This window comes from Nyctereutes procyonoides, unplaced genomic scaffold (assembly GCF_905146905.1).
Source record: "Nyctereutes procyonoides isolate TBG_1078 unplaced genomic scaffold, NYPRO_anot_genome, whole genome shotgun sequence".
In the NCBI taxonomy this organism is placed as follows: Eukaryota; Metazoa; Chordata; class Mammalia; order Carnivora; family Canidae; genus Nyctereutes; species Nyctereutes procyonoides.
Genome location: NW_026575134.1, coordinates 21667626 through 21686697, shown reverse-complemented (window position 1 = coordinate 21686697; position 19072 = coordinate 21667626). Strand labels below are relative to the sequence as shown.

The window sequence follows — 19072 nt, the reverse complement described above, 5'->3', positions numbered from 1 at the left end:
CCATTCATATTTGAAAGATTTAATGTTGCCTTTAGAATATTTTATATTTATAAACATATCAGGGCTGACTCTACATTTAACCTGTTACTTGATGTCAAATCTGTGTGCATGTTGTGAATAATAGGAGAGTCTCTGGCCCTGTACCTGATACTGATGGTGCTGTGCAATCAGTGAAAGCAGTGAAATTTATAGGTTTGTAAATAAAACAAATAGTGCTTGTTTATTTGATAATATGAATGAAAACCTAAAAACTTAATGTGAGGAAAAATTGTAGCATTTCAGTAATCATGTACGTATTTCCACAGATTTTTTTTTTTTACAATTTTATTTATTCATTTTGAGAGAGAGAAAGTGGGGGAGGAGAGGGGGAGGGTCTCAAGCAGACTCCCTGCTGAGCACAGAGCCTGCCCCGGGACTAGATCTCATGACTCTGAGATCACAATGTGAGCCAAAATCAAGAGTCAGATGCTCAACCAACTGAGCCACCCAGGCATCCCTCCACAAAGTTTTTTTAAGGAAGAAAACATTGGAGTTTCCCCAATTATTTAAGTCCTCATTTCCTAACTAGAACTTTTCTCTTGCCATGCAAAACTAAGACTTCTCTGCCATTTTTTCTTCTTATATCAGTGAAGCAAATTTAGAACCCAGGGCTCTGACAGTATGTAAAATAAAAGACATGAATCCTTTGTAAGTTCTGATGAGAGAAGAGTTGAGGACTCCTATCTGGTGATTTATTGATGAGAGCCAAGTCAAATTTCAGACCATCCTATCAATTAGCATTTATTAAGATCCTATACTCTGTTGGCTTCTTGGGGCAAATTCCTACACTTTGCCATTTACTAACTCTGTGACCTTGGGCAAGTAACTTAACCTCTCTATGCCTCAGTTTCCTTATCTGTAAAGTAGGACTCAATACCTGGCTCAATAGATTTTTGTAAGGATGAGAGGATGTTCACATGACATGTTTAGAACAGCTTCTCACACTTGCATGCTCAATAGATATTATCTACTATCCATTGAGTATCTACCGTATACTTAGAACTGTGTTACATATTCTCAGTATACAGGACTGTGGCCTATCCACTCACTGAAATTAAGTATTGCTGGAGAAAAATAATACTAACAGAACACCTGTATCAATACCACATGGACATTTTGTAGGGCAGGCTATATGTATTTTAGGAATTTAGGAAAAAACAATTTCTGAGGGTGTGAAGACTTGGGAGTGCCTGGAAGTAGAATCTAAGCTAAGTGCACAGACTTGAAGGATGGTTTTTGGGAGTTGAGGGGACTTAGGTAATTTCAGGTGAGCAGGAAACATGATTACCTAACATGAAAAACTGACATATTTTTGAAGCAGCTAACTGGCTTGACTGCAGATATTGATCCATATGGGGAAGTGGATTGGCCATTTAGATCAGAATCCAAATATAATAAGCATTTGGGTATTCAGTAGTATTGAAAATTTGATGAATGTGCAGTTAATAATTCAGAGAAGAAAGGAAGTATGGACATTTTTATCAGGACATTACATTATATCCACATGCTTGAATTAGGCTAAAATAAATTTTGGGAACAATCCGCAATGACTGGAAGAAATACAGATAATGCAAGGGAAGATCTTCAATAAAATGAATGGAGTTTTTGCAATAAGCAAATAGGAATTCGGCTCATTTAGTTTATAGAAACAGCAGCAGCAGATTGTGTGGCCATGTGGGACACCTCTTTTGGCACCTGATTAGGGGCCAGTACTGGAGGTTGTAACTAACTGTGATGTGGAGGGCTACAAGACAAAGCTGTCAGGGCCTCAAGGGAGCAAATCCCTACAGGGGAACCTTTCCCCTTCTAGCTAACCATGAACTACATTAATATCAGCCCTAAAGTGTATTGCTCATTTGTTGTCTCAGAGGCTGCAAGCAGATTGCTAGAGCTGAGGCAAAAAATATTAACTAAAGAAACAATAAAAAAAAAACAATAAAAAATGCTTGGATAAAACAAAAATCAATCCAAGATGGTATAAAAAGTAGGAACGAAGAATCTTTGATCTTTGAGAATGAGGAGTATATGTATTTATGACACAGATTAAACACATGCACACACACACACACACACACACACACACACACAGGAGCAGCAAGAGGCCAACAGAAAATGAAGGCAGAGGAACAGGAACAGCTTAAAATCTGATTTTAGTGATAACCCTCCCTTTTTTCCCCCTACTCTCAAGGACTTTTACCTTTCCACTCTGATTAGCATGTTCACATCTCTTTCTGCATTTCTTACAGGATTGACTCTAGATAAAAATGGAACACTAAAGCATTTCACAAGTCTAAACAGCTTTCTAAAAACAGAGCAGCAGTGTTATTGAAAATGGTTTCAATTGAGAATAATTTCAGGAACTAACATTCCTGGCATAACACCCATCTCACAAACAATCCTAGATTTAATGTAGATATCAAGCACTCCTGTTACACCAGAATAAAAAAAAAAGTATTTCATGATATAGTCTTCTACGATATTATAAGAAATGCCTATTTAGCAAAATAGTGTGTCTGGGCCATCTACATCTTTGGCTTACTTATGTTATATTTATCCGACTACAGGAACACTGTGGGTGGTTTATTACATAACAAAAAGCAGTGTGGCATTGGTGGGCTATTTATAGCAAGCAGAACACTTTTGAAATATATGATCTTATTACTTTAAATTTATGAATCAGCTCTTTATATATATCAACACAACTGAAGTGGTCAGATGGTCAGATCTTCTGATATTTTAATTTTTTTCCTAGGTCCACAAGGTCTAACTATGTCTCTTATTTCCTTGGGGTAAAAATAAAATTATTTCTTAAGAATAGTGGCATAGGCGGAGAATGCTCAGGACCAGGGCTTTAAAGGGTGCAGACTGCTTTCTCCCTGGCTCCTCCTCCTCCTCCCAGCCCCCACCTTTCCCCTTCCTCTCTGGATCTTCTGTTCCTCTTTTCTTTAGTCCCTAGGATAATTGTTAGTGGGATAATTAAGGAGGGTGTGGAAGAAAGATGTCTGTTTTACTACTCTCTCCTTGCTAATAGCAGTGGGTTCATACACATCCTTCTCTTTTTTAGAGGACTTACCACATCAAATATAGCTAGGAAGGACAGTTAACTTTGGTAGGATCTATTATAACAATTCTTAGCTATCACTTTGGGTCCATTGTTCCAACCAGTAAAAAGGCAAATTCTCTCTGTAGCATTTAAAACAATTAAATAGATAACTATGTAGACTTGACACTTTGTACTCAACCATTACACTACAATAGATTAAACAGGGTGTAATTTGTGCTGTTCTGAATTTGATGTTCCTCAAAGGCATGGAAAATGAAATGGATTGCCTTTTTTTTTTTTTTTGTCTTAAATAGTTTCCTGAACTCTGCACTATCCTTCTGAAAGCAGGGAAATCTGACCTCAAAAGGAAGAGTATTAAATGCATGGCAAATATTTTTCTTTTGAATCTAGTGAAAACTTGAATATCTTCTGTATTTGCTTGTAAAATTTTGGCTCTTTCTGTACCATAAAGTGAAATAATTAAGAGATTATCTTAATTATTCGATAAAATATTTGAGTATTTAGAGATCTCATAGTGAATTCTCAAAATTACCCTGAGTCTGCAGACATCATCAAATAGTTGGAAACATATATAGTCAGTTGACTCTGAGTTATTTTAGGGGCAGAGAAAGATTACAGGACTTTTTTTTCTATGACATTTATTCTACAATTGAAAGACTTGGATTGATAATGTGTCACTTTAGAGATTTAATAATCCCCTTACAATAGTAAGTCATATTTTGAAAATTTGCTTCTTGTTGAAAAGTGGGGGCTTTTTATAGATGCATGGGTCTAGCAGTTCATTTTTTCTGATGTGGATTGTGGAGAGAAGAAATTTAGTAGATCAATCACTTACTCTACTTAAATAAAGATAATTGTGCTTTTTAAAAACACAGTAATGCAATTACATTTCATTTTGACACATTTTCTATATATTCAATAAATACTTGTGTGCCCACTTATGTAGAAGGCACTGTATTTAAATATTGAGGATTCAGTGATAAATAAGAATAAAAGTATATACATTTAATCTTGAAAGTGTACAGAAGAATAAGCAAAAAGCACAATTAAAAAGCTTTGGGTTAGTGGATAGAGGAGAAAATGTTTTTGTTTGGGAGGTTGTGATATTCGAGTATTTGTGGAATTTTTTCTATCACAATGGGGGTAGAGGGTTAATTTCAGGGAGAGGTTCTAGAGCAAACACAGAGCCTGGGAAAGGACAGCACACATGGAAATGCACGAAGTTGGCTTAAGTGAAAGGTCTTAGAAAAAAAGAAGCTGGAAGGCTTGGTGGTTTAATTTTTCTAAACTTTAACTTTTCTCATCTGTGAAAAATGAACACTAGTTTTTGTGAGATCTGATGGGAGTGAATGTTAATCACTGGGGTATGGAGTTTGGCATAAATATAAGGTCTCAGTGCATTTAGCTATCTTTCAACTATTTTGCGGGAAAAAATGCAGAAAGGCTGTTATTTAACAAAGGATTGGAGGACGAATATGATGAAGAAATTGATGGGATGGATTGAGAAGATGGTTTGCCCCTGAGAAGGAACATAACTAATAGTACTATGGGGAGGAAAGGTCATGAGTTCAGGTTATAGATATTTTGAGAAAGAGTGATGGTAGATCAAGATAGAATGGTCTAGCAAATGGTGGTCAAGATAGAACGGGAGCTCACATGTCGGGATTATATACGTGAGGCTGATAATTGAAGTCATGAGATTTTGAAGGAGTACAAATAAAGAAAAGAGAGAAAGGAGGAAAGGATCAAACACAGAAGTTGAGAAATAGCAGTGTGTGATCTTAAGAGGATGAAGAGGAATCAGACAATAATGTAGACACAATATTAGGAGATAGGGTCTCAGGAGCTAATGGAACAATGGGTTTCAAGAGGGCCGTGGAAAAATGGAAGATGGGGTAGTGAAGGGATTGGAAATAGTTCTGTTGGTGATACGTTTCTGATCTTTAGAGTGAGAAACAAAAAGCTATCATCCTAACAGTGAAGCCTCTGTTAGAGGCTCACTTGAGTCTTGAGTTTCGTTTCTACTGAGCAGAGTAAGTGTGCTCATGTTTGAAAAGCTTGGAAATCCAATGTTTTCTCATGGAAATAGCTTTTACTTATGTTCATTCATATCTATATGATCAGATATACATTGGTTGGAGACTGTAGTATATAATTATTCCTAAGAGAAGGACTTTCAAAAAGACTATTAAACTCCCTAGAGCAATTCATTCTATTTTACAATGATTTTAGAAATTTGTTCTTTAAAAAAATTATATATTGTTTAAGTGATTTGAAGTGTGCTGTGGATACTCAGTTTCATCTGCCAGCATACTCTTTTATAAGATTGTTAGGCTAAAAAGGAAAAAAAAATAATGAGAAAGATTTAAAATTTGATCAGTGCAGTGTTTTCACATTTCCTAGAAATATTTTAATATGATTTTTTGTTTCATAGAAAAGAAATTTAGAAAATAAGTACTGTATGAATACAGTACTCTAACATTTTAATGAGGTTTTTGGTTGTCTTCATTATTTAGGATGAATAGAGATCTTGAAATTCCCAGGTCCTTGAATTTACTTTTCCTTACCTTCTTTCCTGCCTGCTGATATCTGCCCTGCATTCATCGGAACACCTTTTTGCTCTCCTCTTTCCGTCTCTGGTCAAGAGATGGTGAAGAGATTCACACAGTTGTGCTGATTAGTACCAGAAAAAATGATGACCTCCAGTCTAGGGCACATCTTTAAATACCCTCTAGCTCATGCTCTTTTTAAATCTCCAACTTTCTTTCCAACTGCCCTACCTTAATGCTGCTTGTCACTGAACAGATGACTTGTCTCTTTTCTTACAAAAGAAATAGACACCAGTAAGTAGAACTGTCTCAACTTTTCAATCAAGTTGTTCTGTTTATTTCCATTTATCTAAAAGCTTTTACATTTTCCCTCCAATCTCTCTGAAAGAGGTATCCTCCCTTCTAGCCATGGATTAGGTTTCTCCTAGGTTATGCTTATTTCTTACTCATTCTCTGCCCTTAGGTTTGGAAGACAGGGCAATAAAAGGCCTAATTAATCTAGAGCTTCTGAAGGACCTTGCTCTGTCAAAAATTATGTGCTCTCTCCTGAATCTTTAGTTTCTCCTTTTCTTCTTGCCATTTTCCTTATACCTGGAAACATGCCAAAATCTCTCCTATTGAAAAAGAAAAATAGGGGTGCCTGAGTGGTCAGTTGGTTAAGTGTCTGACTTGGCTCATGTCATGATTTTGGGGTTCTGGGATCGACCCTGTATCTGGTTCCATGCTAGGTGAGGAGTCTGCTTGTCCATCTCCCCCTGCCCCTCCTGCTGCTTGTGTTCTCTCTCTCCCAAATAAATAAATCAGTAAATATCTTTAAAAAAGGAATTAAAAAAATGCTCTTTGTGCTCTTTGTTCTAGATACTTTTTTAGATTCCACACTGTTTCTCTCATTTTCCTGACACATAAAGTTTGAATAAATTTCTCCCACCTTATTAGTTGACTCTATAACTACATCCTCTCTCTGGAAACTTTTCCCTTCTCTGGGTTTTGTGATATCGTTTGTTCTTCGGTTTCTTTTTCTTTTGCCTCTACTCAGATTCTCAGTCTCTTCTTTATTATTTTTCAGAATTCTAGTACTGTGTATTCCTTCTTCCTCCTATATACTGTCCTTTAGGAGTCACACATTGATTTACCTATGTCCTTTATATGTGTTGTAAACACCAAATCTTTATATTCCTATTGAAACTTCTAAGGACTCCAAAATCCAGGTAGATTCAATTGCCTACTGAGTATCTACACATGGATCTCTCAATAACAAGTCTAATTGAACCAATAAAACAAACTCATAAATGTCCCTCTACATCCCTCTACATTGTTCTTTCTTTCTTCTGTGCGTTCTGTATCAAAATGTCCTATTATTGTTTAACTGAGGAACTCAATGAATCACCCCAAAATCCTTCCTCCATTTACTGTCTATATATACAGTAGTACATGAAAGCCTGTTGTACACTTCAGAATTTCTGTTGAGCTCCTAGTTTCTTATACTTGGCCTCTTCTCCATTTTTCTTCACTGAGCTGGTTTGAATCCCTTCCATTGCTTACTTATCTAGACCTTCCCTTCTTATTTTTCATTTTCCTCTGTGCCACCATCTACTTGGCTGTCAGAAAAATGGTTTCATCATGTTTATGTACAATTAATTGATCTTGTTACTCTTTAACTTCACATTTTCTATTATCCATTATTTTGGGAATACAATATAAATGCTTCAGAATATAATTTAAGGCCTTTGGTCTGGCCTCTCTGTCTGCTTGAATTTTGTCCTGCCATGTCTATTCCCATTCAGTGCCATTTGTTGAACCAACTTGGACTCCAGCCATTGAGACTACTTATAGTTGATGCATATGCCATGTTTGTGTGGCATGATGCATATGCCCTCTGCCTTTATTCTTATTTACTTGCCTTCTCAATTTTATCAAATTCCACTTGTCTTTCAAATCTCACTTCAAGTAACTTCGAGTCCAGAAAGCCTCCTCTGTCTACCTGCACTACTACATAATAAAAATATATTGAAATGTATCCCACCCATGGGATTCAAGACACATTATCCCAAAATATGATACTGAATAGTTTAAGTTGAAGGAGTTTGAGAAATGGCATGTGCAAGAAGTACTTTCTGACCTTCCTCTCATATGAAAGTTGCCTTCCCTAAAGGCAGAGGGAAGGAACATCCTTATCTTTGAAGATAGGGGCAGAGAGAAGAATCTGAATGAATAGGATTTGTTAAGTTCCTGCTAGTTTACTATACTTAGCTCATATTCTTTGCTCTATCATATCTTTTGCAAAGTTATAATCTTTATCAGACTTAGCATAAGAGCACTCAGGTTTACCATTTCTTTCGGTCTTCATTTCCTTATGAAGGTTCTTGTGTCATGCAAAATGTGTATTATAATTATTTTTAAAGATTTTATTTATTTACCTGACACAGAGAGAGAGAGAGAGCACAAGCAGGGGGAGTGGCAGGCAGAAGGCAAGGGAGAAGGAGGCTTCCTGCCCAGTGGGGAGCCTGATGTAGGGCTGGATCTCAGGACCCTGGGATCCTGACCTGAGCTGAAGGCCGACACTTCACCAACTGAGCCACCCAGGTGCCCATAAAATGTGTATTAAATAAATGTGTAGGCTTTTCCTTTTTTTTTAAAGATTTTATTTATTCATGAGAGAGAGAGAGAGAGAGAGAACACGAGAGAGGCAGAGACACAGGCAGAGGGAGAAGTAGGCTCCTTGCAGGGAGCCCGACGTGGGACTCGATTCCAGGTCTCTAGGATCACGCCCTGGGCAGAAGGCCGTGCTAAACTGCTGAGGATCCCCTAGGCTTTTCCTTTTTAATCTGCTTTTTGTTATAGGGGCCTTCTACTGTCCAGGTATTATATCTAAGTTAAGAACTTAAAAGGGTAGAAGAATAAGATATTTTTCCTCCCCTTTACTACCAGGTGTTTGTTCTCGTCTGCCTTTTTCCTGCCAGATCCAGTTTCAAGACCAGTTGTAAGGCATTTATCTTTCATTTCTGCATCTGCAGTTTTTAGTATCTTCTCCAGCAGGTACGAGTTCTTGTTGAATGGGTTAACAAAGAGCAAACAACATATTCTTCCTTGAGGAGTGCTGGTTAGTTTCTTATTCCATGAAAAGGATATATCCTCTATAAGTTTCTCCAAACTTTCTTAGTACCTTCTGGGGATATTGAGTAAAATAGGGCTTAGCGATTATACATATGTGATTGACAATTTACCTAGAAAGAGAAAGATGGAGACAGAATCTGCACCTCTGAGTGTTTTCCCTTTTGCAGTTTTTCACTTTCATGATGAATGGGATCTTTGCTTACTTCAAGGCCATTGTAATCTTCTAATTCCGGGTTTAAAAGGTATAGTACTTACAAATTTTTGGAAATCCAGGTAGCACCCCATATCTATGAAAAATTATCCTTGCTCCTGTAAAGCGTTCTTGACAGCCTGTCAGGGACAAGGAGACTGGGTAGGTCCTCCATTCTTCAGCCAAAGCAGGTTAACCTCAGTGAACATTGGCGGTGACAGTACTTTCGGGTGTCAAGTGAGAAAACACATTTTAAAACACTTTAGCATAAATCAGAATTCAGGCATGAGTTAAGTTCTTTTTTTTTTTTTTCATTTATATTCTTTGTCTCTCAGTTTCTTAGCTAAGGGGATATATAACACTTCTTACTATTGTCAGTGTTGGGAATTATATTTGAGAAGAGCTGATTTATTTTCTCTGGGTCTTAGGACTTGTTCAGTAACTGCTTGGACAAATGAGGTAGTCTAATGTGAATTAGAAAATGGTGTAGGAGCACCTGGGTGGCTTAGTTGGTTAAGGATCTGCCTTCGCTTAGATCATGATCCCAGCGGCCTGGGATTGAGCCCTGCATGGGGCTCCCTGCTCAGAGGGGAGTCTGCTTCTCCCTCTGCCCCTCTCCCTCCCTTGCCTCACTCTTATTCTCTGTCTTTCAAATACATAAATAAAATCATTAAAAAAAATGGTATCCATGTGCTCCTGCCCACTCCCTACTGTAATTAATTAATTAATTAATTAATTTAAAGAGAGACACGGAGAGAGAGGCAGAGACACAGGCAGAGGGAGAAGCAGGCTCCCGACGTGGGACTCGATCCAGGGAGTCCAGGATCAGGCCCGGGGCTGGAGGCGTCGCTTAAACGCCCGAGCCACCTGGGCTGCCCTTATCCTTTTTTTGTGACTGACTTCAGTTTTCTTCCTGCCTCTTTAGTTTATCAGCTTGTTATTTTTTTTATAGGTTCATATGTACCTCATTTAAATCCCTTTTTTGTGTTATGCGCCCCCCCACATTTTTAAAATTCTGTTACATTTAAATGTATTTGACAAAAAGTTGGTAACACTGCAGTTCTATTCGAATTCTTATCTATCCAAGGGAAAGAAAGGCAAACATGGTTAAGTCTCATGATGGGACTCTTAGGAAATGCACAATTGATTTTCAAAACAGCACTTTTCTAAACCACTCTTGGACATGGTCTCTAAAAGGTGGGGGAACATTTGTTACTAATAAAGTTTGAAGAAGAAGGATAAACAAACAATGGATAGGTGCATGTCATATATGTGTAGGGAGAAGTTCAAATTCAAATATAAATCATTTCCTATCATTCTCACTAATGTTTTCTTATATTTGCATGGGCAGAACAAGATACACATTGTATGTCTTTTTATCAATAAGGATGGATAAATGAAATATATGAAGGAATTACAAACTATATTGATTTGAATAGGGAACATTGTGTGCTCTTGGTAATGTCTCTAATGCCAGGAAGAAGTAAGACCATTGACTTAAGCTTTTCTAAAATGTCTTGACATCCATAACTTGTATTTTACGATGTCCATTTCATTAATCTGAAATATATATATGAAAAGGATTTGAACTGAAATCTTTCAGTCATAATTTTAATGCTCAGAACCATTCCTTTAAAACTTAAGCCTTGATCCAGGAATTTCAAATCTAAGAGTCTAGCCAAAGAAATGAAATACTTTTAACTTTATGCACTAAGATATTTGTTACTGTGTAATTTATAGTGGTTAAAGCTGATGATACTCTTTTTACAAAAAATAATGGTCAAATATATTATGGGATATAGAGATAATGGAATTGGCCATTAAAAATACAAAGTTTATAAAATATTTGCAATGGCATGGGAGAGTATTTCTCATGACCTACGCAAACAGAGATGTGAATTTTACATAATATGCTCTCAACCATGTGAGAGAATTTTAAAAGACTAGAAGTGAATACATCATGATATCAACAGTGGTTATTCCCTGGGTGATGGAATTATGAGAAATTTCCAATTTATGTATTTTTTCAAGTATCCTATATGTAGCACACTCTTAGGATCATATTAAGAAGACTTATCAGCTAAAAGATAAAGTTTAGAATATTCTATTTAGTAACTATTAATAGAATTCTCGTAAGAATTAAGGAAACATATACCCTTATATTGGACAAGACATCTATGTTGTGTTCTCTTTTTATTTTGTGGGATCTCAGCATCCTAAGAAGTTGACCACTACAGGATCATTGGTTTTGTCATTTGAAAGTGGGTTGGGAGGGTGGACATAGTAGAAATTTGGAGGGAGGAGAAATCTAATGAATTATCTACAGCATGAATATAGTATGTGGCTTTAATTTGCCAGAGATCTGATGGGACATTCTCTTCTGATTTTTGCAGTATCAAGTCATGGGTGGATAAGATGCAAGAAGATCTTGTCACACTGGCAAAGACAGCAAGTGGAGTCAATCAGCTTGTTGATGTGAGTAACATCCCAAGATGTTTGTTAAGCTTTTCTTTGATTCAAATGCAGTTCCATCTTCTGGGAAACTGCATTTCTGTATTCTGAATAGGACATGATTTTTCATGTTAATCAGGTAGTGACATTTGGAGAAGGAGCCTTGGTACTGCTAGCTACTGTGAACACCAAATGCCATTTCTGAACAATTAACGTAGTATTCTCACCACATGTGAACATTTACACACAGCCTCACTGTAGATGAGTTCATGTAATGTGTAGATTCTCCTAGAATACATCTTGGGGTTTTATGTCCCTGTTCTTCAGAGTGTATTTTAGAATCTCTCACACAGTGGTGATTCTAAGTCCTGTGATGGATTCTTTTGAATATCCTCAGTGGGAACACATGTTCTCTCTTAGAGGGTAGATTTTATTTTTAAAAATGGTTGGAAAGTGTTTATAGCCATGTCTAGAGACTAGAGTGAGTCATTGAGATGGGTAATAAAGATTTTTGTGCAAGAAAAGGAGACACTCTAAAATATGGCTTTTCTTACGATTTATGAAATGGCTCTGAAAGTCACTCCAAAATGATTCTTGAAAATGATAGCAACGTATAAATATTCGTATAGCCTCTTAAATAGATGATTTTCCTTGGATGAGAGCACTCACATGTGTAGGCTCCATAAGATTTATTGAAAAGCAAATGTTATTTCTTTAGTCTCACTTCCATTCCCATGTAAGTAACAATTTGAAAGTACTTTTATCTTGTGTTCCGAGTGATGTAAGGAGACCTTTCGTTTCCCAAAAATGTGATGAGTCATAGAGGTGAGATATGGTATAAAAGCAAGTTTGTGTATGACATATGGACCTTTATCATGGACCTTTATTTATTTGTGTGTATTCCTCCCTGGGAGACACTGGAATGTATGGATACCTTGTGTAGTGAGCAAACTTCATAAAGAAACATACCAATGTATGTTGAAGAAGCGTAAAGATTTGTGAGATGAGATAAGGAATGCATTGGGAAATGAGAACTGTCCTTTGTGAATAACAATGATTAAATTTAATTGTAATCAACACGTACTAAGCACATCATATGTCCCAGGCACTGTCCAGGCTGCCAAAGATTGGCGGAGATGCAGCTCCTCTCATTAGAGGACTGACGCTGTACGACTCCTAAGTCCCCATTTTGAGGGTACAAGGGTTCCTGAAAGCCACTGTATGCTGATGCTCGAGGTCTGCAATGATTCCATATAGAAAAAGATATTAAACTACACAATTGTGCAGGATAATAAGGTGAGCCTCTGTGAAAGTGATGGAGTTTGTGAAATGAGAAGAAAAGAAATGAGAATTGACAGATTCTGGTTAGACGTTATATGACTCTCTTTATTGACAGCTCGAGATTAAAAATAAACTGCTCTTGGGAGCTCTTCTGTTGTCTCCACTGTTTCTCTGGCCTCAAAAACCACTTTCTTGGCTGGCTTCACTTTTACTTTGGGTGTTAATATGTGAGCCCTTTCACCAAACCTGCTTTTTGCAATGAATCACTTAGAAAAAAAAAAAAAAAACTCACCTGATTTCCATTATGCTTTATCAAGTATAGATTACTAGGAACAATGCCAATATTGATGAATCAATAAGTGGCCTCGTCTGAATTAGGATAAAAAAATTAGAATGGACAGGATGAAAGAAAATCCCCACAATGTTCTGCTCATGTTACATGTACCAAATTAAGTGACAGAAAAAATACAAATAAAAGAATTGTATATTATGTAATGAGGCAAGGGGCAGGGGTGAGAGAGAGAGAGAGAGAGGGAGGGAGAGAGAGCAGAATCTATGATTGGAGAAGGAATTTAAATATTGGGGCACATGAAGAATGTTATTTTACATAGATAAATGATTCCATATGTCCTTCTCTTTTTGCCTAAAGAGCAGAGGTCCATCATGCGGGCCAAAGGGTTGTATTTGTTCTTGGCCATAGGAACCCAAAGTGCAGAGTAGCTGAAGGGCACCAGAGTTGAGAGTGAACTTCATACTGAGTTTGGGGGGTATTGAATGCACAGTGATGATCAGAAGTTGAAGAGAGAAATTTAGCAGATTTCTGAGTTGATATTTAATATTGTGGAAATGACGATTCTTTCTAGATTATTTAATGGAATTATTTTTGCTGGCATCACAGGGTACAGCTAGCTTTTTACCTGAAGGCTCAAGCAACTAAATTGAGGCAACATAGCTAAAACAAGACATCTTTCCAATTTTGTAAAAATGGCTTTATGGCATCTTGAGACAGTAGCCCACGGAGGGTTGATAATGATTAACGCATTGTGTTAATTGAAGGTGTACATTGTGTTAGTTAGATACATTTATATATTGCAATATGGTTGTAATGATATCTATCACATTAGATACCTATGATTCATTGTTATTGTCTGTTTTTAACAGATTGTACACAAATTTTAGGGTTGTTTCTTATGTTTTTTGAGAGATGTCTTTTATGTTTTGATGGGGTTTACATGGAATCTCCAGATGGCTTTGAGCAGTATGGCCATTTTAACAATATTAATTCTTCCAGTCCATGAGCACAGGATGTCTTTTTGTTTGTTTGCATCTTCTTTGAAATCTTGCAGCAAAGTGAAGACATTTTATTACTTTTAAACCCGCACATAGACATACAAATTCCTGTAGCTGGCAAATGGAGAGGCTGATCATCATATATTAATGAATAGATAACATTAAAAAATTTAAGGTAATCTTAATATTCTTGGAAACACAGTTTTTAAGTTTATAAAACATTCACCAGCAACCATTTTCTCATGTAATATGTTGATAAAATATTTCATGTAGAGCTATACCTAAATTTCATTCAATATATAAATTATCAGATATTCTGAATTAGTGGGTTCTATAATAATGAATTAGCTTTATGAAAAAATAATTTTATTTTGAGAGATAGCATGTGCATGCGTGTGGGGGGAGAGAGAGAATTTTTTTTAAAGATTTTATTTATCTGAGAGAGAGAGAGAGAGAGAGAGAGAGAGAATAGGGGGAGGAGCAGAGAGAGAGGGACAAGCACACTCCATGCTGAGCATGGAGCCTGATGCACGGCTCTGTCCTGGGACCCTGAGATCATGACCTGACCCAAAATCAAGAGTCCAGCACTTAACTGACTGAGCCACCCAGGTGCCCTTGACAGAGAATCATAGGCGGGCTCCACGGCCAGCACGATCCAGATGCTTGATCTCCCAACCCTGACATCAGGACCTGAGCTGAAGTCGGGAAGAGTCGGTCGATTAGCAGACTGAGCCACCAGGTGCCCCATGAAAAGTTTTTAAAAAATAAATTGATAAATACAAACTACTCTTTGTAAAAATAGACTTTTGAATCTGCAAAATGTTGTAGTGAAAGGAAACAGAGCTCTGCAAATAGGTCAGAGATCCCCAGTTGCTCCACTTGACTGACCCTGCTCTGGGGAAAGGAAATCATGACAAATATAGGCAAGTCACAAGCATCTGGGAGTTTTGTTGTCTTTTTTGTACTCTTTGCAGTTACCCTTTGCTTTAGGTATCCAAGACTTTCTGAGGGCCTTTTTATTACAAAAAAAATAATAATAAGAAGAAGGGACAGATGGTTATCATTCACATTTGTTTGTTACATCTGTAGTAACTCTTTCGTCTCTACACAGAACATATTTGATATTAGGAAGCAGGTGTGAAGACTATATTTTGAAAGAGGTGGAGTTTTTCCAAGTAGGTCATTCCAAATAGGTCTGTTTTCCTGGTTAGGGTCAGATGGGGCCAAGGGACCTGCAGAACCTGCACTGAGGTGAGGCACATGATGTTCAGAGGATGCAGAATTGAGGGAGGCGTTGGTTTGGAAAGTTCAGCCCTCACTCTCAGAGTGAGTGAAGAGCTCCTGAAATTCTGTGCCCTACGTCGTCCTCGTGTGCGTCACCTGAGGGCTCACCCTGGGGCACAGGGACACTAAAAGCCTGACTCAGTCTGTGTCTTCTGCTCCCTGTGTCTGGAGACCTAGGCATCTGCAGCCTCCTGGACCTCACACTAATCCCAGCCTCTCTGTTACATTCTCTTCCCTGATCTTTTCCCATCCTACATATGATATCAGGTCTTCCTTATAGCTTTTTTTTTTTTTTTTTTTTTTTTGATGCTTTGTAAGCTTCCCAGACTCATCTTGTGTTTTGTAGGGTGCACTATTTCTATAGTTATTCCTAACAATATAGGTATCACCCACCTTATCTGACAGCACTCCATATTCCCCTTCTCTTTCAATTCTAGTGTTGGGTTGTATCTTCTGACAATGAAGGATGGTCTTCTCAGACCATCCAAATTTTTTGTTGACGGAGTTGATTATATTCTTTTAGCTTTCTAAGAGAGTTGAAATAACGCCTGTCACCTTATTTTAAGACTTTCTTTTTTTTTAAAATTTTTTTATTTTAAGGCTTTCTTTTTTTTTTTAATTTTTATTTATTTATGATAGTCACAGAGAGAGAGAGAGAGAGAGAGGCAGAGACATAGGCAGAGGGAGAAGCAGGCTCCATGCACCGGGAGCCCGACGTGGGATTAGATCCTGGGTCTCCAGGATCGCTCCCTGGGCCCAAGCCAGGCGCCAAACCGCTGCACCACCCAGGGATCCCTATTTTAAGGCTTTCTTAAATGCAAATTCTATCTGGGTCTCTGTCATGTTAGCCTAGAATATGCAAATGTATTTAAGAAAATTTGTGGATTATTCCCCACCCCCCTGAAAGTATAGGTAAAAAAAAAAAGTATAGATAAAAAGGTAAAAATCATTCTGCGATGGCATCATCATAGAACTTTCTGGTTTTTGATTCACTGTTGTGATTTCATAAGTTAAAATTAGGTTAAAATCAATACCTTTACATTCCAGTATGCTCTCAAAGCTGTCAATATGAAATGTGTCTAAATATTGAGCATTCAGTACTCTTAATTTAGTATTTACATTAAGTGTTTTAAGTGAATAATTTCTTTTCATTAGTAACTCATGATATTAACAGACTGATGCTTTTACTTTGACATTGTGGTCACGTCACTTATTTAAATAGCATATTCATTTTCTATGTGGTGGAGAGTTTAAGATATTAATCTATTTACAAAAGAAGATACTCTAGAGCAGAACATAATTAATCATTGGTGATTCTGACTAGGGAATCCATAAGATGCAGAGGCAGCAAGGGCTGGTATCTTTTATCCCCCTCTGGAGAATACTACTAGGTAGCTGGAAGGTGTTAGATTCCCTGTTCCCTGCTTGTCCAGTGAGGTAGGTCCTAACACTCTTCCTTATAGAAATGTTATAGGGGTAAAAGGGAATATGAAATGAAATGTGAGAGCAATGAAAGAGGCTATGAAAAATTAATATTTATTGCATGTTAAAATGTAGCTTTATATTTTAAAATACAGCTTTATATGTTCATATTACTTTATAAAAGTAATAGAACTACTTTGTAAGAATAGCATAATTACTTTTCAAGTAAAACTATTTATTGTTATTTCACATTCTGGTTTTATTTAGAGTTGCCATATTCTCTCAGTGATGAAATGTTGTAACTAAATGAGCTGCGATAATTACATAGGCAATTTGAGACTGTAGTTATTTTAGGGGAAGATAAAAACTTTTTTTTTCTCTAAGGAGAATGAAATCTATTTTGGCCACTGAAAGTTCTATCAGTAGACAATTTTGGATTCCTTTCACTCACCTACTGGAGATTTTAAAGTTTCAGAAACTAATTTATTTTTATATGTTTTATTTGAATTTTTTTGGAGAATTTAATTTTTTTTTAAATGGTAGTTAATTACATTCATTTTGAAAGGTATGGAATAAACTCTAGGGGATTTCTAATCTGATGGCAACTTTCAATATTTTATTAACAGGTTTTTGAAGGAAGTGCTGTGGGTTCACAAACATTAATTGTGAAAGAAATGGAAATATTTTCTTTTTTACCTTACCGAGCTCTTTCATTATCAGTCAATAATTAACACTTAAGTTATACTAGTACTTGAGGGATAAATGATTATTCTTTGTTTTTCCAAATAGTAATCTAATGGTTTGGTAATACTAATTACAGAGAGGATGATATAATGCTGCCTGTACTCTTTTCTTGTCTCTGAGCTTCACAATGAAGATGGAAGCTAAGAACCCCTAAATGATGTAGCCCAGCGGTAGTTTCTCTAGAATGAAGATGAATGGCATAAAAGACCATTATTTGCTACTGCACACTCTCAGGCTACAACATACAGCTTCTTACTATTTATTTTTCCTGGAGACATTTAATGTCTTTATATCCTGTGCTGTGGTTCTCAGCCAGGGGCAGTTTTGTTCCCCAGGAGACATTTGTCAGTGCTTGGAAACATTTGTGATTGTCACAGCTGGGGGAGAGGGTTGCTCCTGGCACCTTGTGTGTAGCGGCCAAGGATGCTGCTGAACATCCCACAATGCACAGGACGCCTTCTCACAACCAGGACTTACCTGGTAAAAATGTCTGTAGCGCTCAGGTTGAAAAACTGCTCTAGAAGGACCAAAACATTTGAGGCAAGGATAAATGTATGGGATTCTTTCAATGAATATAAATTTGTAAAATTGTCTGTCTGCCTTGGTGGGTAGCAGTTTTGCTTTAGAAAAAGCATTTGTTAGTAAGGTATTAGGAAGGGGTAAGAGCAAATTAAGCAGCGCTGTTTTTTAAAATTGTTTTGTTGGCAGAAATGAATTTGGGTCATTTGGGGTTAGGGACATTAAGCAAGCAGCTCAGTCAGCCTATGGTTAATTATTTTTTAATTTGGTTTTAATGGAATCTAGTATGATCTCTTCCACTTTTAATTGCATATGAATTTGCTGCTCAAAATACGTATACAAGTCCTATATAGCTCCAGATATGCAGAGTGAAAGAGGCTAGATTAAGATGGAATCTCTGGAATTAACAAACAAAAAACCCCCAAGTAGGTGGCTTATTTTATGTTTAATGCTTTTCTTATTTTAATTATCAGTATTCTTTTAAAATTCTGAGTATTTATTTTTTTACAGATTTTATTTATTTATTTGAGGAGGGACGAGCAGAGGGGGATGGAGAGGGAGGAGCAGACTCCTCACTGAGCGTGCAGCCTGATGCAGGGCTCGATCTCAGGACTCTGAGACTGTGGCTTGAGCCAAAACCCAGATTCGGTTGAGCCACCCAAGCTCCCCTAATTCTGAGTATCTTAAAGATAAACTTACTGTTTACCTTACGTGTGAAATGTCTCTAACTTAAAAATTGAAGGATTCTTGCTATGAATCTTTTTTTTTTTCGTCCAACTTAGTTTTTGTTATAGTTACTGTGTTCCACAAATGAAGCCCTTATATTTCACCTGCATTTGTAGTTAAATAGTAGTGCCTGTTCCTGTGCATAGTATGGAGAAGGCACAGACAACATATATTTATGGTTGTCGCTTGTTCTGGTCCTTCTATCATCTTTTTTTTTTTTTTCTCCCTTTCTAGCATCTTTAATGCAAGCTTGAAAGTGTCACCATTAAAATCTTGTTAATAGGAATTAGGGCAAGTAGCAATATATGCTATGGAAGGTTCTCCAATTCTGACTTCATTCTTCCTAAATATTCTTTCTTTTTTTTTTTAAGATTTTATTTATGTTTATTTGAAAGGAGA

General features: G+C 36.9%; 1 protein-coding gene across 7 annotated transcripts in view; it reads left to right on the top strand.

Annotated features, from left to right (window-relative positions):
* Positions 1 to 19072, top strand: part of CACNA2D1 (calcium voltage-gated channel auxiliary subunit alpha2delta 1) — a 476566-nt gene that overhangs the window by 75048 nt on the left and 382446 nt on the right. For all 7 annotated transcript variants that reach the window (XM_055300850.1, XM_055300848.1, XM_055300849.1 and 4 more), the window contains exon 2: positions 11350 to 11431. In XM_055300850.1, the coding sequence (XP_055156825.1) occupies positions 11350 to 11431 (82 nt within the window). The remainder of the gene's footprint in view (positions 1 to 11349; positions 11432 to 19072) is intronic.